Source organism: Patiria miniata, unplaced genomic scaffold (assembly GCF_015706575.1).
Source record: "Patiria miniata isolate m_02_andy unplaced genomic scaffold, ASM1570657v1 HiC_scaffold_7, whole genome shotgun sequence".
Taxonomy (NCBI): Eukaryota; Metazoa; Echinodermata; class Asteroidea; order Valvatida; family Asterinidae; genus Patiria; species Patiria miniata.
Window position 1 is genome coordinate 6,079,076 of NW_024037074.1, and position 26,404 is coordinate 6,105,479.

At 39.4% G+C, this 26,404-nt stretch overlaps 1 protein-coding gene across 5 annotated transcripts; it reads left to right on the plus strand.

Annotated features, from left to right (window-relative positions):
• On the plus strand, positions 1–26,262 carry LOC119745627 (exocyst complex component 3-like). 5 transcript variants are annotated; one of them, XM_038222130.1, is made up of 22 exons: positions 1–103; positions 5,442–5,524; positions 5,859–5,949; positions 6,876–6,914; positions 10,723–10,832; positions 11,775–11,894; positions 16,495–16,612; positions 16,937–17,017; positions 17,138–17,211; positions 18,021–18,089; positions 18,863–18,929; positions 19,439–19,531; positions 19,879–19,972; positions 20,427–20,569; positions 21,134–21,187; positions 21,658–21,779; positions 22,551–22,622; positions 22,729–22,878; positions 23,236–23,350; positions 23,498–23,578; positions 23,846–23,938; positions 24,292–26,262. In XM_038222130.1, exons 1-22 carry the CDS (start codon positions 77–79, stop codon positions 24,376–24,378), a joined length of 1,983 nt encoding a protein of 660 aa, XP_038078058.1. In that variant the 5' UTR covers positions 1–76; the 3' UTR covers positions 24,379–26,262. The 5 variants fall into 5 exon arrangements, with proteins under 5 accessions (XP_038078058.1, XP_038078055.1, XP_038078056.1 ...); XM_038222127.1 differs by lacking the exon at positions 1–103 and adding an exon at positions 1,706–1,959; XM_038222128.1 differs by lacking the exon at positions 1–103 and adding an exon at positions 1,706–1,959 and having other exon boundaries at positions 21,661–21,779.
• Positions 26,263–26,404: the final 142 nt, after the last annotated feature.

Sequence of the window (26,404 nt, forward strand, 5' to 3'; positions counted from 1 at the left end):
CCAATAGATCCAGATAATCCCAGTTTGTCACCGTATACGTTGACGAGTGAACACCTGTTGCTGAAGAAGAAAAAGTATGGGGAACAACGTGCCCTCGGGAAAGGTTAGTTCAATTATGGAAAAATCAATATCACCTCAAAACTATGTGACCGTGATGTCGGCCCACACATGGATCGTGGTATACCATGGAGCTATAACAATTTATAAAACACATCCTTTTCATAGCACCATGGAGATACCATGGGCCCAGGGACCCTTGATTGCTGAGAAACATACAAAACGAAATCAGGCCATAGGCCTACCATGACTTAACTAACTCTTTTGTGGAACATGTGATGACCAGCTGTCCCATATACCGGCCACCGAATGGTGATCGTGGCTTAATTGACTTAGACAATGACACACTGGGACTGGCTTGCTGCAACGGAGCTGAAGGTCTAAGGACAGAAGAAGAACTAACTCTTTGGCTGACGAAATTCTCCAAAATTTTAATGAGGGAAAGACAAGGTCGTCAGTACGTAATACGTATTTAAACTAAGTTTGAAGCCTCAATTCAATTTTTAAAAGGAGACATTTCTTCATTATTTTGCACCTGAGAGGAAGTCAAGTGCATGATATCGATTTGAGGCCAAAGACTAGACTGGTACAGTCATATGTGTGGTGCAACCACAGAGCTATATCAACATGTACCAGACATGCCAGATGTTTTTTTAGTTTGGCACAGTTGATTGATGCAGTACTGAAGGGTTGTTGGACTGGTTCTTCTGGGTGCCAGTCAATTTTCTTGCATGTTTTCAATACCTTTAACTTTAAGCTTTGGGACTGGCATACACATGAGAGTCCCAAATTTTCGGACTATATACTATGGGCCTATGATAGATATGTAATAATTAATACGGTAAAATTCGTTGTTGTCACGTCACAGCAACTTTCAGCAAACTGTTCAACACTACACTTCATGTAGCCTATTCACTTGAACCACGGATGCACATTTCTCACATTGAACCTAATATGGTAGCCCCCACCTATGCCGTAATTGTGACGGGCGACTTGCATTATATAAAAAAAAACGAACTTCGATAAACTCTTAAACCACCATTTCGGCAGGTTCTGTATGACGAATGATGATGGGGTAATCTAGCAAATTTAGGGAGACCCCCCTCATGCCTCAGCAAACGTGATTGCCCAATCATTCTGCGGTGATGACTGTCCGTATTTCGTCAACTTAATTACAGCTACATAAAGGCTATTGTGAAGTCTAGGAATACCGTATAGGGTCATTGGTATCTGATGAAGTTGTTGTAGCAACGGGAAAAAAATGCAAACTTTTATTCTTGTTCAATAGACTCTTTTTTTTTAGTGCTACCCGTACTTTTCATTGTTTCTGCCTGACTAACACGGCTGCCCACCACTGTTGGGTTCATGTTAATACTTGCTCAACTTCTGAGGTAATCCCCAATATAGTGGACTCTAATCTAGTTCTTGTAAAAGTTAATTTCAAAACATAAAATGGATTTTCCGAGTGTGATATCATCACCACAAAGAAACACTTTCGATCTTTTGCAATTAATATTTACTTCCTCAATGAAGTAAACCAATGAAGGTAGGCTATACGAACACGTGTTCTCTCTCACGTGCGTATATTCACCTCAACATCCGTGATCCCTGCGTGATCCCTCTCTGTCAGTTGAGCCGCCGAACCAGGCGCTCGTATACCAGGAAACGACGATTTGAGCGCGATAGAAAAAAAAAGTTATTTATGACTTGGTTGCTGACTTTCCCCGCTAGCTGGGTATATAAAGGGGCCAGCTGGGCTTTTGTTTCAGTCAGAGAAGCGAATATCATAATAACTGTGGTTTCATGCAACGAGAATTAAGAGCAAGTGGAATTATGAAGAAAACAAGACGCGTACAGAAGAAAGCGGGGATCGGGAAGAAACTGCCGATGTTTTTGTTTAAGGTAGGATCATAAATCTATCGGAATTTTCGGCTGACAATTTTCCGGTACTTGATCGGGTTATTTTGCTTCTTAAGCTATTCTGTCCCGCCTTGAGTGGTTTGCGAGAAACCTTCCTCACTCTTGCAAAATCCAACACCATGAACTCAACACCCAAACTGTTGGACTAGCTCTGATGTGTTTTATAGCTCCATCATGGTATGCCTAACCCCATGTAAAGCAAATCAGTTTACTAGTGCAGTCCTCACTCCAACAGAATCAAACAAAACATGCAGTTGGATTTTGAAGGGTTCGGGTGGGTAGAAAATTGACGTTGCCTTCACAGTGTTTTGGATTTTCGATCTCCAACATTGCACATCGTTATTTTGGAGGAAAAAATTATTAAATGGCTAAAGGAGATCACTATACGTATAGTGCCGTATTTATCCTTCTTGGTTGCCGAAATGTAAATTGTCTCGATGTATTTATTAATTTCACAATTGTGACCAAGCATAGCGTTTTCTCTCGCGAACAAATCAGCAAGCCCCTTTAACCAGATTAGTATCGGATCTATATGGACATCATTTAATGATAGATGTACAGTAGTTATTTTTTCAAAGATTACATAATGGACGAAATACAGGATGAGTAAACAAAAACGAAACCCAATGGCAGGACCAGTTTTTGAATGAAATTTTGCCTGTAGCACTTTCAAAATCTAGGATATGAAAAATCCCAATCAATGAGCATTTCTTTTACGTTTTAGTCCAATAATCATTCAAAATCACTCTGTACTTGTCAAGTTATTGAACACAAACACCGTTTTAAAGTTCTGTCCACGGATCACTGAAGTAATAAGTGTTCTTTCAGCCAAACGAAAACAATTAGGGATGCATGTGAATTGGTTTCGTTTTGCTATAAGAACACTTACTTTTTTATGATCCGTGCATGGATACAACTTTAAAACGATTGATTTCAATAACCCTTTTGATCGAGTGGAACGTGCCGAATGTACGTTAGCGCGCACGGTTGGCTCTAGACGGCCAACCCCCCAACCCCCCGACCCCCACCCCGACCCCCACCCTTCGTGGAAGAACGATGCTGATACAATCCGCTCATGTAGAATAATAATAAAAAAATAAACATACATAGATAATTAGGAGAGGGACCGGTCATGTGAGAGGGTTTAACTAATAAAAGGGAAAAAGAGTCCGATTTTCATACGAGTCCGATTTTCATGTGACACCGTATTTTGTGAGGTACAGGTTTAGGCCCAGGCCTACATCCTATTCTTCACAGTGAACGATAATAATAGAAATGATTATGATAATGATATGATGTGATAATCACGACTGTTTGTCTGCTCTTAAAAGTTAAAATGAACTACATTCAGTTCTGCCTGTTGTGTATAGAGTAGAGTTATTGACTGAACTAATAAATATGCAAGATGTTATGTCTCCAAAATGGTTTTCTGACATGGAAAGGAGGTTCGCTGCTACTGAAAATACATGTGCCCGTTTGATCACTATTGTTCAATTTGCTCATTGAGGCAAAAAATAACTGCAACACAATGGAACCCAATGGAACCTTGTGATGGGGTGTTTTGACTTGACAAGGAACACAAAAAGGTATGACGTGATAAATTATCTTACGGGTCAGTGGACGCCGCCGTATGATGCTGACCGTGCGACCAGTACAGTGCTGTTACCCTTGTTTCACGAAATTTAAATATAGAGCAGGGGATTTCCCCCAGTGCACGAATTCCGCGTATAAGTATAATACGATGCGTTGAGGTTTGAACACAGCCAGTATGTTTCTGCTGTAGTCTCTCTGCACACGGATATTTCTTTCTTATGCATCATCGTCATAGTCTGGCGAGTGGCGACTCCTTCTTCGAGTAGCAATCTGGGTAATTACTGTAGGTCCTATTTTACCGTAGAGAGAATGACAAAATGTGTAGGTTTTCTTTTTGTCGTTGAAGTGCGTGCCATTTTGCATCGGCCATTTTCATTCATCGCTGACGCATATAATTAAGACCGATGCCGCATAATCCTGTACTACGACAACGTAGTTCTGTCGATGAGTAGCTAGATTCGTTCTTCTTCTTTTTTTTCGTTGAACGTTCCTATCATTGTTTAGATTTTTAAGAACGTGCAGATGAGTAAAATCTTTCTGCTTAATTGGTGCCATGGCACATTGTATACGCATCTCATCATTATCTGTGCATTGTGGCCTGTAATATTGACGTGCATCCTAGTATAGGAGAAGAGAATTTTATACATATACTGCTGGGGCAAGCTTTTTCACACACACAAACGTATTACTTCGCTGTCTCGAAATTCATCACATATGTATTTATAATGCGATTGTTATGGGGTTTCTATGCTTTTATAAACTGTTTTTACAGGCCTTACAGTTTACCACATCCCGGATGTATTATTGTAAAAGTTTACATAACAGGCCTATACTACAGAGCTCATAAAGTTTGGGTTTTTTTCAATTGAAGTTTTTTGTTGTTGTGAGTCTATTTTGATCAAGATGGTTTTGTCATCTTTTGCTGTCGTACAATATGACAGCAGCAAGATTTTTTTATCCACCACTTTTTTGCCGGAGGGGACACCCACAGACCATAGCCACCTTTACGGGTGACTAAAAGTCTGTGAATAAAATCTTTTCATGGTCGGCAAGTGGAACGGAAATTCGCGAGTGCGTTTTAACACAACAGTTAATCCCTTTGAAATCTACATGATGTATAGGGAATGTCCTTGGCAGAGTGTTTGTATCATTATCCTGCTGTAAAGGCTGAACCCGGTCTCACGTATGCGGTAGCACACGTACAGTATAAACGACATAATGACAATCATGTGCTGGGAAAAAACATGTCGGTGTTAAACGGCATATAGCGGCAGGTCACCGTTTGCGTCAATATTTCATGGTGTCATTCGGCTGTTGTTGAGCATCGGTGTTTGGAGTATAATCGGAGCATGGAGGTAGAGTGCAGTGACCATGAGAAAGTATACCCTTGTGATGGCCCGGTTATATAACTCAACATCAGCGGTATCATTGTTTTGAGTCACAGATAAGAGCTAAGTTGAAAAATGACGCGGGTGGTGCTTGCTTCCTGCATAGCGCATTATGGATGGACATGTACACTTTGGTATAGGCTTGTGTAGAACCAGTATTCCTTTTTGGCAAGCTTTGCAGTTGTAGTTCAGAGCCTAGCTCCATGTTCAGAGGCATGACAACAATCTCAACGTCTTCGTCTCCATTGCAAGTTACGCTGTGGTTCCTTTTTTTGCCATCGACTTTCCAAAACAGTCTGCCATTGCCAATTCCTGGTCGGGAACCCAACCCCTGATCCCTGTGTGACTTTTCAGCCGGCTGGTGCCAGAGGAGGATCTGCCATATAGCTTTATATATGTTGTGACCCCTCATTTAATTAGCATTGATAAAAACAGAGAAAGACTGAGAGAAGACATTTGCCTCGTCTTTACTGTGTGTTTCAGAAGAGAAAGCCAAGCATTACGATCCAGATGGAACGAAGACCGTCTGCAAACCAGAGCGACAACCTATGGAGGAATTACAAAAAGTACGTATGATTGAGTATTTGTTGAATGATCTTAGAATATTCAACAACAACCATGAAATGCAGATATTTTAGTCACTCCCAAAAGGATCGCCCTTATGCAGCGCCACCAAAATGATAATGCTTATAAACAACGAGGGTTATTTGAACTGAAGCCGCTGGACGATTACTTAAGAGCGATGTGGGACCGAAAGATGTGTTTGACAGGCGAATTCCCTCGGTGGACACGTCAAAAGTGGGACAAATATAACATTGTTCAATATTCAACACGAGCTGTGGTAGTTAATTAGAACTTTTGATTCATTTTGTGCATGAATATCATTTTTGTCTCTATCAGGCTGCAACAGCTCGAGACTTGGCGAGACGGGATTCTGCACGATATCCATGAAGAACTCGCCGGGGTTGATGAAACAAATGTAGAAACGAAGGTTAGAATTTTCGTCTCATGAATTGTGCATTTTACGAAACAATAGGAGCTTCAAAAATTGTCGAGACAGACAGTGTCGGGATCCAAAAGATAGGCCTAGATTACCAATTGACGTTCATTATGATTCTTGGGCTGACACCTATTTTGTCTGTCCTTCATTTCTTTCTCATCAAATATACAGGGTGAGTTAAAACAAACAAAGGTGGCAGGACCATGTTTCTAAGTTCTACATGAAGCACTTTCAAAATCTAGGAGTATACAAGTTCAGATAAACTTTCTTTTAGAACAAGAATCATTCAAATCACTCATGTGCTTTTCAAGTTACGGGATTTTAAAAACAGCCACCGTTTTAAAGTTCTGTCCAGGGATCACAAAAAAGGTAAGTGTTCTTTCAGCAAAACGAAAACACTTCACATAGGGATCACGGTACGTGAACTGTTTTCGTTTTGCTGGAAGAACACTTGCCTTTTTTGTGATCCGAGGACAGAACTTTAAAACGGTGGTGGTGTTTAAAATTCCGTAAATTGAAAAGTACATGAGTGATTTGAATGATTCTTGTACTGAAAGAAAGCTTATTAATTGGGCTTATATCCTAGAATTGAAATTACTACATGATGAACTTCATTACAAAAATGGTCCCGCAATGGGTTTCCCTTTTGGTTTGACTCGCCCTGTACAAAACGAGTCATTTTCTATATAGGGCATATGGCAAATACTACCAGATACACAAGATCTTGAAAATCTAAAGCGTCTTGGTTTTTGTTTGTTTGTTTGTTATTTTTTGGCAAATTGAAGTCTTTCATCCGTCCGGGCGGACTATATACCTGAAAACAATCATGTCATGAGTCATCATGATTCAGGGACTCACAATGATAACAACTTGTTTTTCTGGTTGACTAATCCGAATGTTTCCTTGTTCCTTATCAGATACGCAAGGAGTCGTTCCAAGGTGCGGAACATGAATCGGTAAGTTGTTTTTGTTGACGGCTTGTTAAACTTCTATCAGAACTCATCCACTTTGTATAATAAAAATGTACATTCGTGACTGCTGCTTTCCGTAGCCTTATGCCAAAATATCATTAAAGTAGTATGGTCCCGAGACAGCAGAAACATGGAGGAAGGATGACAGAAATTAGTTTAATAAAAAAAACATAGAATGAAAGCTATTGGTATAAAATGACGTCGCATACTGACGTCATCCGTTTCTTCGGAAAGACGATTGGGTGCATTTGTGATGGATGAACTTATCGGCCATCCGGGATTCAAGTTGACAATTTAACTATGAAGGACTCGGTAAATTAAAGGCAGTGAACACAGACTTTTCCGTACTCAATAAACAGAACAAGACCGAACCATAAACACACAAACTGCAGTCCACAGGGAGCTATGGTGACCACACGCCTCTGGAACACAGACAATCAGCGTGGGGCAAAACCGTGGGTTTTATACAGAATTAATACGGCTGGATTATATAATCAAATTCCAAGGGATACAGTGAATTCGGATACAGGCTGGTACAAATTGTGCGCAAAAAGGCGTGAAGATCTGTTTCTGTTCCCAAAAAAATAACAATAACCGCTAACATGAGTTGGTTGCTTGCTTGTCAACTTTAGCTGCGCCTACGCAATGACCTTGCGCACTTTTTTTGTAACGGCGGCAGACATGCGTGAATGATTTGGAAAGGTGTGTCAATGACGATAGGTTGGCCCGGCTATTTCCAAACGTTTATCATTCGAATTCACCGATTCTAATATTCAAATTCGTCCATCAACATCGATTGAGTGCACTTCCAATGTTTAATTTCGTCTTTTGTAAGACAATTTCAAATTTGGTTCAAGTAAATTCAAACAATGACGTATTCGTCCCAGTATTCGATTTCGTCTCGTCTCTGACGCCAAACCTTGTTATTAAGAAACCAAACTTTCTCGTATAATTGATTTAAGCTAATATATGAGACGAATTCGATCTCTGAATGCTGACCGACGAATGATCTGTAATGACGAATATTTTCAACCCGGTGACTAATTGAAATATTAACTTTGAAATTGAATGGTAAATGACTAAATTGGTTTTGTTAAAAGCGTGGGAAATTTTTCTAGGACGAAATTGAATGTTGGTGACTGGTGAGAGTTTGTGAACTTGAATGAAAATTGTTTTAAATAGCCGGGGAAAGTAATATGATGAAAAAATCCATTTCTCTCTTTGCTTTCGCAATCCAAGCTTGACTGATGACGTCATCTGCTGTCGTCACAGTGAAAACAGTATATTCAGTGAAGTGCATGGTGGCACATTCGCTACGCCACAAAGACAGTGGGAAAACAGTTCATTGTATAGAAAAGACACTATGCAGGAAGATTAATGCCGTGTCGAAAACAAATTCTGGCTGGTTTGTCCAAAAATAAGTAACGGTTATTGGTGAGCCCGTACACCGTACCGGAACGATTATAATCAATAAATTTGATTTGAAGCCGTTTTGAAGCCCTTGTTTTCCCAGAGATAAATTGTTGTGAGTACAGTCGAACTCTGATAAGAAGAGCACTGTTAATACGAGATCCTGCTTATAACAAGCAAAACTTTAGGTTTCAAGTCTTTGTTGTTCTTTGTTTTCCATTACCGTTAATACAAGGTACCTGTTATAATAAAGTAATTCGTAAAGTCCCAAGGACCTTGTTGTAAAGGTGTTCGACTGTACTGTGATTTGAGAAGTTTCACAGGCAGTTCGATTTTAGTTGGTCACGGACAAGATCGATGGTAAAGAAAATCAGAAACAGGGTAACAAGACTCGGATGTCAGGACGTACGTGCAATAAACCGGAAATCGACTTATATTTGTGTACATTATCTTTCAGTGAAAAAAATAAGTATTAATGTGGCGACTGAGTGCTCTATTAGGTCTCATGTTGCCCCACTTGCTCATGTTAGAAATAGTATCCCTGAGGTGGCTCAGTGGTGGTAACATTTCCAGAAAAAAGGTCCAAACATTCACGCTCTCTGAAGGTTAGATAAACAAATAGTACCCTTTTGCCTGCCATAAACCACACTTTGATGTTTGTGTGTTAGGGAGGAATTCCAGATAAGACAACGGGTCCTTATTACTGGGAAAGCTAAAGAATACAATGCTACTGACCTCAAACTCAAAGTAGGTCTGGAAGTTTCTTGATTTGAACTTACCAGCGATTTTAGGAAGTTTTTTTTTTACAAACGAAAACACCCGGGCCTAAACACTTCCTGTTGTTCAGATCTGTTTTGTCGAGCTTGATTTTTTAAATGCATGTGTATCAACCCACTTGTCTTTTCCCCAATGTTTGTGGAGAATACTACGGTATGTCTCCATGAACCATGAGGGGAATTTGTCACATGTAGACTTAATTATCTTTCAAAGGTTCGGTTTGACGGTATTTCCTGCAAAAACATGCCAAAAAGACACTAATATAAGGTCCACCCTTGACATTTTGAATTGGAAATTGTTCAACAGCTGTTTTGTATAAGTGTTAAACATTGAATTCCAAATCAAGGCTGATTTAGTGTGGCGGGCAAATTGTCGTAAATGACGGTTGGAATTATGAAGACAAAAAACGGTGACCATCTAAGCCTATGTCTTTTAAAATATAGTGATGTTTAGGGCTAGCCTATGTGCATAACTTTTATTGTCAGATTTGTTTTCGTCGAAAGTTCGATTAGGTGTAATTTGTTTTAGTCAATGGCCAAATGTTTTGATATCTCAAATGAGGCATAATGACAGCGTAATATTGATCACAAAATTTAGAATAATTGTGCCGTTTTCTTTTTCATTGCAAAAGTAGTTCCATTTGATCACGCACAAAGACAGATCGTGTAAATATAATGTCAATTCGATCCTGTGATGAATTTATACCTGTACTGTGTACAACTGCGCAGACTCGCGCTGTTTTGGGTTTTTTTTTGCTCCTTGGTACAATATGCGCGGGCATGTATAATGTTTGGAGACAAAGTCAGCCCCCAAAAATCAAGTGAAGGTGTCACTGTTGGATTTACGAGACATTGAAAAGTTTACTTAGAAACATGGTTCCGTACAGGAATGTTTCCGAGAAATCATCACTATGACCGAGTGTGACCACATGCACATGTTCTGCAGAGGTCTGAAAAACTGGTAGCCCCCCCCCCCCCCCCCCACTATACAGAAACAGAGTTAGAAGATTTGTTCTCCAAAACTTTATGCAGTTGTTTGTTTTGACTTCAAAACGATGTCGCTTAGTCATCACAATAGATGCACTTTCATATTGCGTAACCCCGGTTCAAAGCGTATCACAATCACCGTTTTTGAGGTCATCCTTCTAATTACGGAGTTCATTAGGTGACAGTACATCTGTCGTAACAACTCCTTCGTGTCATTTAGTTTGTCAGTTATTATCTTTGTTGTGGCTAATGCCACATCCGGTATTCTGTACATTTGTGTTCATTTTTTGTTTACACAAAGGAAGTTATCAATTGGGTCTAGTCCCTTGTTTATATTTCTGTATCCTTGGAATTAATTCCGTTGCAGGGGCGATTCACGGATTGAATATAAAATTTGCTCTGGCCCTGAAAGTTTTGTGTTTGTGTTTTTTAAGATTCTATTTGAGAAATTGTTCCAAATGTTTTGTTTGAAGTCCTTATGCAACAATAATATACGCATCGAAGACACTTAAATGTCTGGACACGAAATAATTTGTGTGCCAAGCTTTTCAATAAAAAAAACTAATACCCTTGTTTCACTTATTCTCAACTTTACTCTTTTCGTTTTTGTTGGGAAACAGAACTCCATGTTCGAGCAGATTCGTCAAGTCTTTATGCGTCTATCGAGTCTGAAGACCTATGACCGGCATTTACTGGAAACATGCATCAGGATTGTGGATAGCGAAGAGAGGTATGGAGCGTTTAACGGGCAATATTACATGTATTTATATGTCATGCTCCAAGTGCTAAGCTTTTTCAACAGAGGTTCAATCTACAATTGCGAAACATGACAATATTTTGCACTTCTGTGTTGGAATGGACCGATCCAGTAAGCTCCGCCCAGTGCGCACTTGGGCAAATTAACATGTGCTCCTCTCCAATGCCACGCTGCATTTTCCTTCCGCGCGCACCATACGCGCGTGCACGCATGTCGGACTTTTGTGCACGCACGTCGGACATAAATCACGGCTGTGATTGGTCAGAACACTATGGGGCGGTGCTTACTGGATCGGTCCATTACAGAGGGGGTTGTCCTTGTTCAGGAGGAAGCCATTTTCGATCGTGTTCCCTGGATCAGTTTTATGAATTAAAAACTGTTGAATGGGATGGTGCCAGACTGTTTTATGATTGGAGAGTGTTCCAAACCTCACTTTTAATTTTCTTTTAAATGTGGCTTAAAACATTAGGGTATGTTTAATCACAAAATCTTAAATTATTCATCAGAGCAGACTGGTATTAATTTGTAATGAACTTTTATTTCATTGCTTTCATTTCTACTCGCAAATTCCAACAATGAAGAGTTTATCTCGCTTTCAATTTAATTTGGCCGACTCATGAATAAAGCCTCATGAATAATGCATTAATGACCAGCACATGTGCAGAACGAGAAAGAAAAAACATCAAATAGTTTCTTCAAAGTGATTTCATTCCACTTTGTTAATTCTTTGTTTATTCGAAAGTTTAACAAATGAAAATGATTTACAAATAGATGGACAGTGTCAAAATCACACTTTATGATACTGTACATCAATTGAAAATAATTTCAAAAATACACAGAAAATTAAAAGGGAGCCATTTTTTTTTTAAATTGAAATGTATCTAATTGAAAACAATTTCGTTATTCCATGCGCAGGAGGGACAATGAATCCACCGCGAACGGCACAGAACACGACGGGCCAAGCGTCACTCCAGGCCGGCCGAAGAGATGGAGGGAGAAGTGTCTCGATGTCATCAAGTCCGAAGTTTCTAAAAGGTACGATTTTTAAGTACTTCCCTCCCCCAGTAATCCAGCGGAGCATGTTTCGATCGTTTGTGACCCAACGGACTGAAAAGGCTCTATAACATGTACATAACGTGACTATATGAACACAATTTCAGAACGTATATTCGATATAGATGACTTAAGCCTGAATGTTTAGAAAATTATTCTTTGTTTCGTACTTTTTCAAAAAGTTATATAGGGAACGAAATACATTGTAATTGTCTACACTTGTGCCAGTCCCCGATTTTGCCTCCCTTCAAAAAAATGCTTTGCCAAAAATGCTAAGTCTTATTTTTGTACAAAAGATCAATTTGACTCACTCCTTATTAATTGCCAATTTAGGTCGAAATGAATGATTTTGTTTTATCATTCCGGTTAGGGAACATTGTTTGTCGCTTCTTTGTTCAGTAACCTTAGTGTGTGTATGGATTTATGAGGACAGACATACAAAGGGAGAACAAAAGATCCTTTCAGTCCTCGAGCGTTGGGTCTTTTGTTGAAAACGGTTCCTCAATCGTATACGGTTAAGTGCTTAGTATTTGGGAGAGTGTTATAATAACAGAGACAAAGGGAATCACTTTGTCCTCGGGCGTATAGAAATTCACGACTGTGTGAGCTTTTGTGTGCAATATAGTGGTATGATATTATTCTGGAAACGGAAACACAAACTCAACTTTCACTTTCTAGGAAAAATCACAGTAATTTGACCTTTTGTGTGGAATAGTGGTACGTACGATATTATATAAAAATAGGTATTGAAAACCTTTTGCGGATACAGTATCGTTGTGAACATAAAAAAATGTCCTGCCTGTAAATTATACCCTTTAACTAGCCCATGTGGTCGTGAACTCTCTTACGGTACGTTCAGTCGTAGTGCAATGAATACCGTGTCAAACTTGGGCCGGAAACAGAAAAATATATGAGGCCATGTATAAAGTTTTATTACTCTTTCTTGGATATTTTGAAAATTATAGGGGGCTTAAGGGGAACCCAGGATATGAAGATTGAGACTCGGGGGAAAAACAAATTTAACAAAATGTTAGTTAAAACAGTGTTGTGGGAATTTGGTTTAGATTAAATTCGAGGAAATAACATACAAAACTCAAGTGTGGTCATAAACCTCAAACAAGGACAACTTATCGCAAGGGACATTGTCTTACACGAGCTACGTGAGGTTATACACATTTTAGTCTGAAAAAATGTGAACGCAACGGGGTCGATAAACACCTTGAAGACCACAAACAAAATGTTGCCCCAAGTTGGTTCTTTTCTTTCTTTCATTTCAGGCGGGTTTGTTTCTGCCATGGTACAACTTCACCCTCTTTAACCTATCCTTTGTGTAAATATCAATGCTTCATATTCGCTTGAAAACATCAGGACACACTTTGGGTTTATTTTGCACAATAGCAAAATGCTGTCTCTAAACATCTGAGGGCTTCTGCTTTGATATGTCACTAAACTTCTCACTGCCCCCCCCCCAAAAAAAAACCCCACAACACCTGAATTTCGTGTAGCACATTGTAACAGTCTGCTCATTAATTACCTGATTTGTCACGTGCTAAATAGAACGCTAAACTGAGATTTGATCTCAGACTAAAACATACAACATTTTGTGATAAGGCGGCTGTGTTACCGATTGCATCTATAGGACTACATGACTCCCGGTCATGATTATGGAAAGCTGCATTCGCATAAAAATATCAAGCATGAAGAATTGAGCACAAGACAACGGGCCGAGTTTAGAAAAACAAATAGTGAACACCATTATTTCAACACTCCAAAATTACCCGTAGTCTTTTGGGGTTAAAACTGCATGTGGTGAAAGTTTCCTCGAAAACAACTGGCCATGAGCCAGATTCCAGGCGTGCTTCGAGAGTGGTTTGCATTGGTCAAGGGGGAAAAAAATGGGAATTCCCCAAAACGATGTTGCAACATCATCAAAATTCCTTACCGGGAGCTTGGAGTGTTGGGACCGGTGATGGAGTGGGCCCGACCCGTCTGCAAGAATAACACGTCCCCGGCCCCGCATAGACATATATTCTTAATGGTGTCAAATGCGTGTCAAACGAATAAATACAACTTCTTCTCGCGAACATACCTCGGAGGTATTCTTTGTTATTTTCATTTAGTCACAATGAATGCACAAGAGTTTAATTCATGCCCATCCCAGTCATACAAAACCATTGCCCTCTGACTCCCCCTTAATGCATGAGGTCTATTGAATCGGGTTTTCTCTTATGACTATGCACAATACAGACTCAATTTCTGAAGCTCATGAAAGAAAAATATGTGAAACAAGATATTTCTTATTATAATTATGTGCTGATAAAGAAACCGAAATAGGGCCTATGCCCAGTTCGCGAATGGAATCAAACATGTCTTTTAAAATCGAACTCATTTTATGGCTTGCAAAATGTTGCTTCTAATCCTGTAGCTCCTTAAATTGGCCCCTAGTATACTGAACAGTCATCATCGCGATGTGCAAGATACGTGCTGATGATATATGACCTATACTGTGCGCATAACATGATACGAGGAGCATGCAATGCATGATGAACTTGTAATAAATTATTACAATGTCCCTCATGCATTGGGTTATGAAGCCCGGGAAGGGACAGGGTGGAATTTTTTTTTGGAATTTCCTAATTCGTTCGCACGAATTAGTAATTCGTTCAAACGAATTACTAATTCGTGCGAGCGCATTACTAATTCGTGGGAACGAATTACTAATTCGTGGGAACGAATTAGTAATTCGTGCGAACGAATTACTAATTCGTGCGAACGAATTACTAATTCGTGCGAACGAATTACTAATTCGTGCGAACGAATTAGGAAATTCCAAAAAAAAATTCCACCCTGTCCCTTCCCGGGCTTCATATTGGGTCGACTTTCGCCGCATGCAAACAGCATTCACAAGCCGTGCAATGCGCCAGGTAATGTGGATGACTGAGTGAAAGTTCAAAGCTCGAAGAGAGACTACACGGGGAATCCCCCTCGCATCCCGCGCTGAGGAATTCTTTCCCAATCGATGATGATCGCGCTTGCACATTGACACGGGCCTGGGAATTCCACTTCGTAGAAGAAGCGTTGTTCCTTTTCCAGATGGCCGAACATTCTTGTTTACATGTAACTTATTGTTTTGATGTGCATGAAAAAGAATAACACATGTATCGTGACAAAACAATACGTGTTGTTCTGGAAAAGATTGGGGTTTTCTTCTTACTTTAAATCAGCTGGCATTATCAGTGAATCATCCCCCCGCGATTTTTGCAGCGCTAATACTTTGAATGACATTTTCGAACGTTTAGATGACAGCCTTGCCATCACTGTGCATCCCAGGGTAGTTTTCACCCCCCCCCAAAAAAAAAATCAAGTCTTTAGATATTAACCCCTTAAGGACGGGTTATAATGGGGACATTCCTCCACACATAGAGCAAGTGGCCCGCATAACTGCACAGCCTTTGTGTGGTAGCGGGACTGCACAAAAGCAGCAGCTGTGGAACTACCCACTAGCCGTGTGCCACGGCATACCACAGCTGGCAACTGCATTCCAATGAGGATTAGCGGCCGCGGCCATGACCGCTTCCCGTGCGCATGGGGTTAACAAGATATTGTGTATATCAGCCAATGTTTAAAACTGATGTTCAGGAAAACGTGGATAACAGTGCTAATGTCGAGTCTATCACATGGCATGTCAATTGCACAAGTCTACAAATCCATCATGTAAGTCAAGTCACAAGCTTTTACTGTGACAAATACATCCCTACATCATGCATTGAACTGTGTTTTGTGACTGGACTTTCGATGCACTTGTGATGGAATTGACTACACGGCCTACACCCCTGGCTGGCGAGGGCGTGTCAATGGGGGGGGGGGGGGGAGGGCAAACGGGAGCCATGGCCCCCTCCCCCCAAAAAATAATAAACGAACCCAATTTTTTTAAGCGATGTCGCAATAACCACCATCCTTTTCCCCCAAAAAATTGGTCAAAGTGTTCAGAAATAGCCTCAGATCGCACCACAGAGCATCTAGAATCAAAACAAAATTCGAGGTCCTTAAGCGGGCCCCGAACCCCACGCCGTATTTTTGGACCCACTTTTGGGGGACGAATTTTTTTTTTGCCCCCCCCCCATTGTGTTCTGGATCCGCCCTTCCTGGCAGGTAGAGTGTATACCCCCCCCCCCCCAATCGGCACACATTCCTCCCCCATGACTGCCCAACTTTTTTGTGCGCAAAAAAAACAACTTAGGATCATATAGAAAAAAAAAGACAAAATATCCTGCTGTTGCTAAAGTACATGTATACAAATCGAAACCAAATTTAACAACCCCAACCTTCTCTTTTTATGTTAATTGGGTCACGATCGGGGATGTGTTACAGGATTTCCTGCATTTCTGGGTTGAAGAAAACATTTCTTGTGATGTATATTGCCTTTTATTTCCTGCAAAAAAAATGTCAGAGCCAACTTTCTTTACATCAGTGTCATATAAAATCCATCTGTATATTCACATGTCCGTGCAATACGAAACAGTAATTGAACGAAACTTGAAACAAAGGTTATAACTCAACCTCTTGGTGTCTCCGTTACCAGGGCTTCCGAGACAGCGCCCTCACACGACATTCTAGAGGAGGACAAGGACGGCAGCCGTCTCCTGCAACGCCTCACAAAGGCCAGAGATGCCATCTTGAAGGACTTGGAGCACGCCAAGGTAAGGCGCGTTGCGCGTCTGCGCGTTCGCGCGCACTTGAGAATTCAGCCAATAAGATGGCAGGAAAAGAAGAATCGTCACTGCGCATTTAACTAATGTAACATGTTAGCTGGAGGCTAAGGGATTTAATCAATGTTTTATCTCTTTTAAATAGCGATTGTTGTTGATGATCCAGCCACGATGCGCTTTCTTCATACACTCCTGTATTTTACCGTTTTCTTTCTTTTGATATTTGTAAAATCCCCAAAAGAGGAGACCAAAATTTTGAACTTCTTGTCTGTGGATTTAAAACTGACTTTTTCAACCATTTTTTTCCTTCTTAAGGATCTTAGTCAACTCTTCACGGAGGAATGGGACATGTACAACATATACGTGATGACGTATTACGAAAACGTGATGTCACAGGTATGTAAATCAGTTATGTAAATCCATTTAAATAAATATGCATATTGTGAGTATGTAACCTATGATATGAGAATCGTCCTGGAATTGGCTGATAAATATTTTGTATGTTATTTAATTCAGATGCATGACAGATTTTCGTTCGAACTGAATCAAACGGAAACTGTACAAGTCCTCTCCTGGATGATCTTATGCCGGTAAGATTCTACATGTTGAATATTCATGACCATTAAAATTGATGAAGACGCTTATGAATATTTATAAGAACATGTTAATGGTTGTTACTGTGAGCCATTGGTGCTCGATAAAAAAATTGAAATAACAAAATTGAATCATAACAGAAAGGATATATTCTTCTTCTTTTCTCAAATAAACCACAGGTTTCCTAGGTGTGATATAATATTTTTATCTGAAGGTCACAGGTTCAAAACCCACTCCAATCAATTTCATTGTTCAATTAAAAAAAAAATCCTTAAAGGGAAAATACAACATTTGCAAACATCAAAAAATAAAACTACTAAATCATTTTGAAATACCTTGCTGGACTGTTAGTGAATGACAGTGTAAAGCATCCTGTAAAATCATGGCACCTGGTATACTGTCATTTTCAAGAAAAGTGGTATTTTTGTGTCAATTTCCAACGCTGATCGGCCGATCAGCGTTGGAAAAAACTGGCTTTTTTTTCAAATACTGGCCCCAGTTGACCATCGCACTTGTTAATGCAATCGATTACACACCTATGAACGGGTACAAGCCAGCTAGACTGGTTCCCTGACCTTACAATTCCCCAATATATGTAAACTGCTCTGTTTCTTCTTAAATGGAGTCAGGGAATCAGACTACAGGAAAATGATTGTTTTTCTTGGTTTTTATAGCATTTTCGAACCCAAAACCTCAAAAAAGTCAGTGTAACTATATTTGCTATATATTTCCAACCCCCCAATTCCATCCATTTCTGAATATTACAGCAAAAGCAAATGATGTATATTCCCTTTAATTTTCACAGCGATCGAGTCTTCAACTGCCAGAATGCCGACTGCAAACCTTGCCAAATGATTGTCCAACTTCAGGACAAGTAAGTGCTGAACAAACAACTGTCCTGTGCAAAATACCTTTGTCATAAAGTCTCAGATAATCCACTTATAGCTCGGTTTGAATCGAAGAGGGCCGGGGGCCAACGGGAAATCTGATCAAACCCGCGTCTTACTCTTGGTATAAGCAGGTTTTTAAAACCTCTTGCATGATTCAGTGGATTATTTGAAGGTTTATCTCTCAACATCCCTACACTTCATGAATTAACAACGCAGAGTTACAGGTTGAATAAATCTTTGGTATATGACTTACCTGACTAATAAGTACAGCAGATTGGTGATAAGATTGTTCAGTTTGATGATACAAGTATGAAATTTGGCACACAGTCAGAGTATGTCATGGGAAAGATATTTGGCTATATAGAGCCATCGCAGATTTGTCCTTTGAAAACACATATCCGTATTGAATAACAAGCAGTTTTCCAAATTTTCAAAGTGGCGGCCATTGCATGTTATTCAAGTTTTTTTCAAAGGACAAATCTGCAAATGGCCCTATAGCCATATATCTTTTCCATGACACACTCTGACTGTGTGCCAAATTTCATACCTTTATCATCAAATGAACAATATTCCATTGTGCACCAATTTACCTGACTATAGTTTGCTTATTACGTCATCATTGCATCTGATGTAAACCTGATTTTACCAGACTAACACGTCTGTCCTATCATATCGTTTTAATAGTGCGAATTGCATATTTGTTAATCTTAGTATCAGATCAGTTAATTGATTTTTTCCCCTTTCTTTTGTCAAACAGATTCCTCCGAGAAAAAAGTGTTCACATTCACGAGTGGATGGAAAACGCCCTCAAGAGAGACATCAGTGTAAGTCACTTTATACCTTAACGGACGATTCTCCGTGCTATTTTCGAGTCTCACCTCGAAAATAGCTTAACAAAACTTGAGCAGTATAAAAGTGAAAGAGACAATGAACTGAACAACCCACCAAAAATTAGTAATTGAATTATTTCTTCACAAAACTAGTATCGGCTGCCAAGTAATAATTCGGCTCTCACACTATCACAAGGCGGGTAATTTGTGCACAAAATAAAACGCCTTTTTTTTAGAGGGTAGCGGACGCCCAAAATCGGAATAAAGTTTTATTTTTCGTTAAAACACAATAAACAAATTCAAAATTCATTAGGAGAAATAAAATCTATTATTTTTTGAAGAGCATGGGATACGCATCTTTAACAGTCAATCCGTGTATTTTTTTCTTTTTAAATACTCCAACATTAAAATCATATCCACCCTGACGTTAAGGGTAATATTATCATGTTGATACGTTTTTCATTCATTTCGGTATTTTGGACTCTTTCATTTTTTTTTCTCAGGACTGGCGGAGCGAAGAGAGACCAACTGCCGACCACTCGGGGGCGCTGTACTCGCACTTCCCAGTGGACATCCTGCAATTGCTTGAGGAAAATGTAAGTTGATCAGGGAAACCATATGCCATCTTTAGACTATCGAAAGGATAACATTGCCGTTAAGATGTTTGTACTCCTCTCGTAAATAACTTTGTTTGCTTCGTTTACTTTGGTAAAGACCACATCCTGAACCATTTTAATACTAGAGTTGGAATGGTCATATCTGCAACAAACCTGACACGAGATAGCGTCTTTAAATTTTATTTTCTTCATAGTCTCCAAAACTTCGGAATTTGATTAATAAACGGTATTTGTTTGGATAAAAGGAAATATACCTGCCAGAATGGAAGTGTTTTACTTTTTCCTGGTAACCTCGGAAATACCACCTTTTTCTTTTCAATTTTTAGATGAGACAAGCCAAAGACATAAGCCTGGAGTTGCATGGACAGATCTCCAAAGTGTGTCTGAAGGAACTGGACGCCATCATGGAGTCATATACAGGTGAGTGTCCAGCTGTGCATTGTGGGTATTATGGGCACAGGCTTACGCTAATCTTTCACATGGGAGCTGTTTGCCCTTCAACTATTTTTTTTGGCGGGAAACGGGTTAATCCAAGCCATTGTAGTTGATTAATCAGATTGTTTGATGATTTGGTTTGTCGATTTGGTTTATCTATATCAACTGAATGATTTATAGCTTAGTTGAATGATTATTGGTTATTATTGATTCATGATAGTTGATCGTGTAACAGTATACCTGTCCATGGATGTATCTATAACGATCTATACATCGGTCGATTGACCAATACTTTTTTATTGATTCTAAAATGTCATCTTCAGATCGATTGACTTACCACATAATTCATTGGTCGATTGATCATTATTGTCTTTATTTGCATGAATGATTAGTTGGCCGACCGATTGATCGATTTTTTGTTTTGTTTCCCATCTTACAGCTAATGCTAAGTCCTACATCAACCAGGACCAGGCCAAGCCCGCGCAAGGCGGCAGAGCGCACCACCGCGTCTCCCCACCGCTGCGCCACGGTGCACGCAAGAACTCCAAGGAACAAAGGCCCACCCACTTCGAGAAATACGTGGTGAGATTATTTTCCCAATCATCAGCGGTAATACTGTCTAAAGCTGAGCGCATTGCGCATGTCTGTCAATCAAATTGTTCGCCATTTACCAATGGTATGGTTAGGGGCGGATCTTGCGAGTAGAAATGAAAGCAGTGACATAAAACTTCTTTACAAAATTAATACCAGTCTGCTCTGATGAATAATTTTAACCTTGTGATTAAACATACCCCAACGTTATAAGCCACATTCAAAAAAAATTAAAAGCGAGGCTTGGAATGCACTCAAATCCTAAAATAGTCTGGTACCACCCCATTCAACAGTTTACAATATATACAATTGATTAAGGGAACACGATCGAAAATGGCTTCCCGTTGAATAACAGTATGTTCATGAAATAGAATGTAAGACAAGCCAGCGGCTCCACACACTTTGTAGCCGCGTCCTCAGTTCACAATTCAGCTTCTCAGCTGCGAGTAAGGATGATTAGCCTCCCAAAATTATTATTATTTACGAAATGTGTCATCCATATTGAAGAAATATTTGTATTGGGCATTCAAGTTGCTGTCATTGTTTGCTTTACAGGTTGCCCTGCTGAACAACTTCGATAGGATCACCGGACGTCTTCGCGAAATGACGGTAAGTTGGGCCTTTGTTGGATAAAAAGTAGTCCTATTGATTGATATTTCTTTGCATCTTTTGGAGAAGGGAACAATAGACGTTTCTGAGTGAAAATAAGAGAACATTTAAGACGTTCTAAGGTGTCGCAGTTAAAAAACAAAATTCTGCGATGATGTAAAAGAACAATGCGCAATTTCTTTATGGTGTTCGTAATAATTATCTTATGATATTAATATTAATGATCATATGTACTAGGTATCATAGCAAGAAAAGCACATTTATGTGAACATTTAAATGATTATTCCTGATATAAAAATTGAATGTGCCGCAACTCGAAGTGATCTTTGTCAACTTTCCACTCATTTTGTAATATCTAGCTCACCGTTACACCAACAGCACATGTGTAATATCAAGACAAACGGATCTTTCAAAGTGAGGACTGTTGAGTGGTTGAGAATATTTTTGGTTTTCATTGTTGTTTTTTTCAGAAGGAAGTGGGCGAGGCCCAGAAACAGTTAACAGAAGACAGCAGAAACAATAACAATATGCAGCTTGACGAGGAACCAATGCAGAAACTTATCCAGAAAGTCGAAACGCAAACGAAAGTCTGGTAGGTATAACAAACGAGACTTTCAGAATGTGAAACCAGAAAACATTGCTGACTGTTCACACAAGTCATGTCAGGCCTTTTAAACATAATGTCAGGCCCTTTTTTGTTTTTGGTTTTTAGAAAAACCCTAACCTACGGAATGACTGCACCGGTATAAAACACCTTTTGAAACTATTCCTGAGGCATATTGCTATTAAAAAGAAAATCATTAATGAAAGGTTGGGAGTCAGGTTGGTGTATATAGCGGTACTTTCCTCGCCTTCCACCGCTGTGACCCGGGTTTTAATCCCGCCTGGGCCAATATGTGGATTGGGTTTTCAGTCCCTATAAAATATACCTGATTCTGTGGGTTTGACTCAGAATATTCTTCTGGAGTTTTCCTCCAACCTCTAAAACTGTAATTGCTTCTCAATGTCTTCTCAGGTTTCTTCAGGCTTGCGAGCTACAGTGCATAGGGCGCTTTTGAAGATATCCTTGGTTTCGTTACCAGAAATAATAAATAATAATAATAATAATAAATATAATAATAACTAAATTAAAAGACCATCTTTGGTACACTTTTGTCATCGGACTGTAAGAACGGCTGATTGGTAAACGATTATTCTAATAGGCCTACTTAATATAATTTATGAGATTGGGGATAGGCATTTAAATCAATGTTCAATTGATTACGGGTAGATTTTTTTAAAAAACCAACAACAACAACGATAAAGAACTTGTTTACTTGTTTAAAATGTTTATTGTTTCTTGTCTTATTTTCCTCTTCAACAGTTCTCGACTACTACTCCCGAAACTCATGAATGACATCAATTCTGAACTTGCCACGCTTCTGACCCCAAATTGGTATGTATAGGTATGGCCTACTTTGTAAACATTTTAAAAACCGATGCTACATTTAGAATTATCTTTATATCGTATTAATGTTCGTATTGTTTTATATTGACTTCAGGTTGACCGGAAACGGTAGAGAAGCAGTGGACACGATGTGTGATGTGATGACGTCATACTTACGTCACCTCCGAGAGCCCGTGCGCACGTGGTTGATGCCTGCGATTGAGGAGATGCTCATTGTCGGTTACATGAAAGGGCTTACAGACAAGTAAATATGAGACGGATATTTAGTACGATTGCGAAATTAAACTAAAAATAAAACATGTCAGTCTTTTTGGCCAGCTGGACAATTTACCGTTATCTTGCTGCCACCATTTCAGTCATGTTCCCTGTATCCAGTAATAGTACTGAATGATAATGTTTTTTGTGCCAACAAAAACCAGACTATTTTTCCTTCCAGCCTCGCTTGGGTTACGTTGATTTGAATGGGGGAAAATAGAGATGGCCGCAACATGATAATGATCTATTTCGTTGAATTTCTTGTACTTTGAAAGTAGTATGGCGAGTTTGTACGGTCTCGATGTTTTCCTCTCATAAAGATTTTCTCTTCATTTCTTCGAAACAGGAGGATTACTCTGAAAGGAGACATGAAAGACCGACAGAGCCTATTCGATAAGATATGCCGGGAGTGCCAACAACTGGAAAAGTTCTTGGAAGAGTTCAGCGTAGTGAACGGACAGGTATAAACAGAAAAGATAAAATTGTGCCCGTAGATTATAAAGTCCTCAGTTTGTTGTGTTGTGTTTCCTTTTGAGTAGTTCCATGAACTTTGACCCTGATACTATGATGTCATCACTTGAACATTCTATTTTGGGATTTTGTTGCAGATTTCTCGCTGGGATGTGGTTCGAGAGCTGGCCAGTCTAGTCCAAGTTAGCGACCAGCAAACAGTCAACACTGAGTTAATTGTGAGTAACTGACCAGTTCCTTATAAAAACCGTGTAGAGTGTTCCCTGTACGAACACGCATTCGCAGCTAACTTGAAATTTGTCCATAAAACTGGTAAGACTCCTACATCTCCGGCATAAATATTGGGACTTTTGGCAGTTTTATGATTTCATCGAAAGCCCGTGCCTTTTTGTAGTTCGTGGCAATGTATTTATGTGATACTGTCAGAGCATTCAGGTAATCCTATAATTTGATACGTCAACAATTTTCCTTTTTGGTCGACTCAGGTTCTTGCCAACAAGTACCCTGATATTACCGATAAACAAGCCAGGCATGTGCTGAAAGTGCGCGGAGACTTCACCAAGGCGCAAGTCAAAACGGTAAGTCTTGATTGGGGTACGACAGGAGCTCATGGTGGTGAGTGAAGTGATGGTGGGGATAGTGGTCAAGTTGGTGACTATTATGGCGATAATTGTGTTGAACAGTGTGGTGATAATGACGATGAGACGCAGAAGACAGTGGTTTAAATGACCTCGCAGTTATGAAAGTAATACCATTGACTACGCAAAGGACGATGATGCGACGGATGATGACATTGGTGACAATAACGGCGACGATGACGGTTCAAATCCACAATGACAACGAGAATAACGATTGTAGATATCATGACATGTCATCGTCTTTGTGAATAACCTCAGTCTAAATGATATTGTCACTGTGTCACTTTTTCCAGATTGTCTCTACATCCTTGGGCAAGAAACGGAGATCGGTCAAGGGACAGAAAAAAGTGACCATCTTTTCCAGACTGCCTTCAACTTAAGGAGAAACGCCACACCAAACCGGTGGAGATTCGACTGCCTGACCGGACTGCCTGACGCACTGTGCCCAATGGATTCTCGTCACTACCACACTGCACCATTCGCGAATGGTGCAGTCACACATAATGAACTTCCCCATATTTATAAGGGGACTGTAAAGTGTACATGTGTTGCACATAATTTATATGACACGTAAAATATACGAGTACGCTACACCATTTTTTGAAATTGTGGATGCAAACCAAAATACATCTGCTTCGGAACCTTCTGTTTGGACAAGTTTAAATTGACAAACGCATTGCGGTTAGAGAAAATAATTATTAATTACAGGTGTTTTGTACCATCTTTACATTTTGCAAACTTGATAACCGTCAAATCGATGCTTTATATTTAGCTATTGTTGCAATATCGCTTTGTAATAGACCTGAGACGTGATGACGTAATGGCTGTGTTTACATATGCGCTTTCCTATGGGAGCGAAGTCGGGACACCAGCTTTAGTGGGGACCGTCTACTTCATAGGAAAGCGCACATGTAAACAAAGCGTGACGTCATTACGTCTCAGGCTTATTGGCCAAGCTTGTGTTGATTTTGCTTAGGCTCTCGGCTTACATGGGCATTGTTACATACCTTAACTGCCAGTAAGGGGTATGGAACGTTTCTCGAGAAAATATTGACTATGCAAGGTTCGTTACGCAATTTTGTTCTTCATCGCAATTATTTGCTGTGTGATACTTATTTATGCAACTGTACACATTCAAAATGAGGCTTGTTGGTTATTAATTCAATTTTGTGGTGCAAACTGTATTTTTTTAAATATATTTAAATATTTATATTTGTTTTACATCGTGTAAATATTAATGTTAAGTTTCTTCGGAGTCATTGTCCTCCTGACACTGTGCCATACTGTTCTGCTTTGTTTCTCGAACGTAATTAATGCATAGTTTGAAGAATACCATTACGTTCAAAAGCAGCTGATTGGTGGCAGATAAAAAAAACCTCCCCTTGCATTGCTGTGAAGTAGCTTTGACCCATATGAAGCAATTTCGTCTCCGATCCTCACTTCGTGCGAACAAAGCATATTTTCTGTCTTGTCAATCGTCTTGAAGACTTATGAGCTAATTATAAAAAGGTACACTTTGTTCGTGAAGTGGTGGAGAGGTTTTGCTTTCCACGAGACTATGAAGTATAGGTCTACGTTTATCACGTGTGTTTGATAAAAAAAAAAGCATTAGAAATAGGTTTACTTATTATAAATTATGCATTCTTTCGCTCCAGCAGAGTGAAGTTGTGCTTAGAAAAGATTTAGTGATAATCAATTGAACAGGACTTTGATGCTTATGAACTAAAACAGTATTTATTATGTTCTCTTACGGTACTTAAATCGTGTCTGCTGCCTGTATTATAGTATAGAATTAAACTGAGTGTGCCTACATGACTTTCAAGTGTCTGTAAACATCAAATAACACCTTCATTTCAATCGCGCTAATTTAATGACCCCTCAGCTCTGCAGTTGGGCAGATGAAAGCGTAAAAATGTTGCAAACAGTGAAATCGTAATTCAAATTGGACTTCAGATAATGTTGTTATACATGACCCAGAAGCTGGACGGGGATTCTTTCTCGAACACGTTGTTCGTAAAAATTGCGAATTTACTCCGTCCCGACACACCTGTAGCGCACCTGTATCGCTTTGTAAAAATATTGCCCGCGTTTGTACAAAAAATAGTGTAATACGACTGTCTTTGGAACTGTTGCTATAATGGCCGACTGTGGTTTCATTTTATTACAAATTTGAGTGTAAATTATCAACATGTTTGTTAAGCCAACATGTGTAAACAATGTGATTAAAAACATTGAAATAAATCGAAGTCAAAATGCTGTTTCTATATTGTGTGTATGTATTTTTTTTCTTGGTTTTTGCTAGGCCTACATAATCTATTAATGAAAAAAGTAATGATAATACACGCATTGTCAACCAGGTTTATTTGGCATTTAATATCAGTTCTTTGTCGTGTTTCTCTTCTCGAA

What these genes read in the sequence shown, in the direction of transcription:
- LOC119745627 (XM_038222127.1), top strand. Translation starts at nt 1,861, where the DNA reads ATGCAACGAGAATTAAGAGCAAGTGGAATTATGAAGAAAACAAGACGC. An exon ending in ACGAAAACGTGATGTCACAG is followed by an intron (nt 17,018 to 17,137) that starts GTATGTAAATCA and finishes TATTTAATTCAG; the next exon opens with ATGCATGACAGATTTTCGTT. An exon ending in ATTGTCCAACTTCAGGACAA is followed by an intron (nt 18,090 to 18,862) that starts GTAAGTGCTGAA and finishes TTTGTCAAACAG; the next exon opens with ATTCCTCCGAGAAAAAAGTG.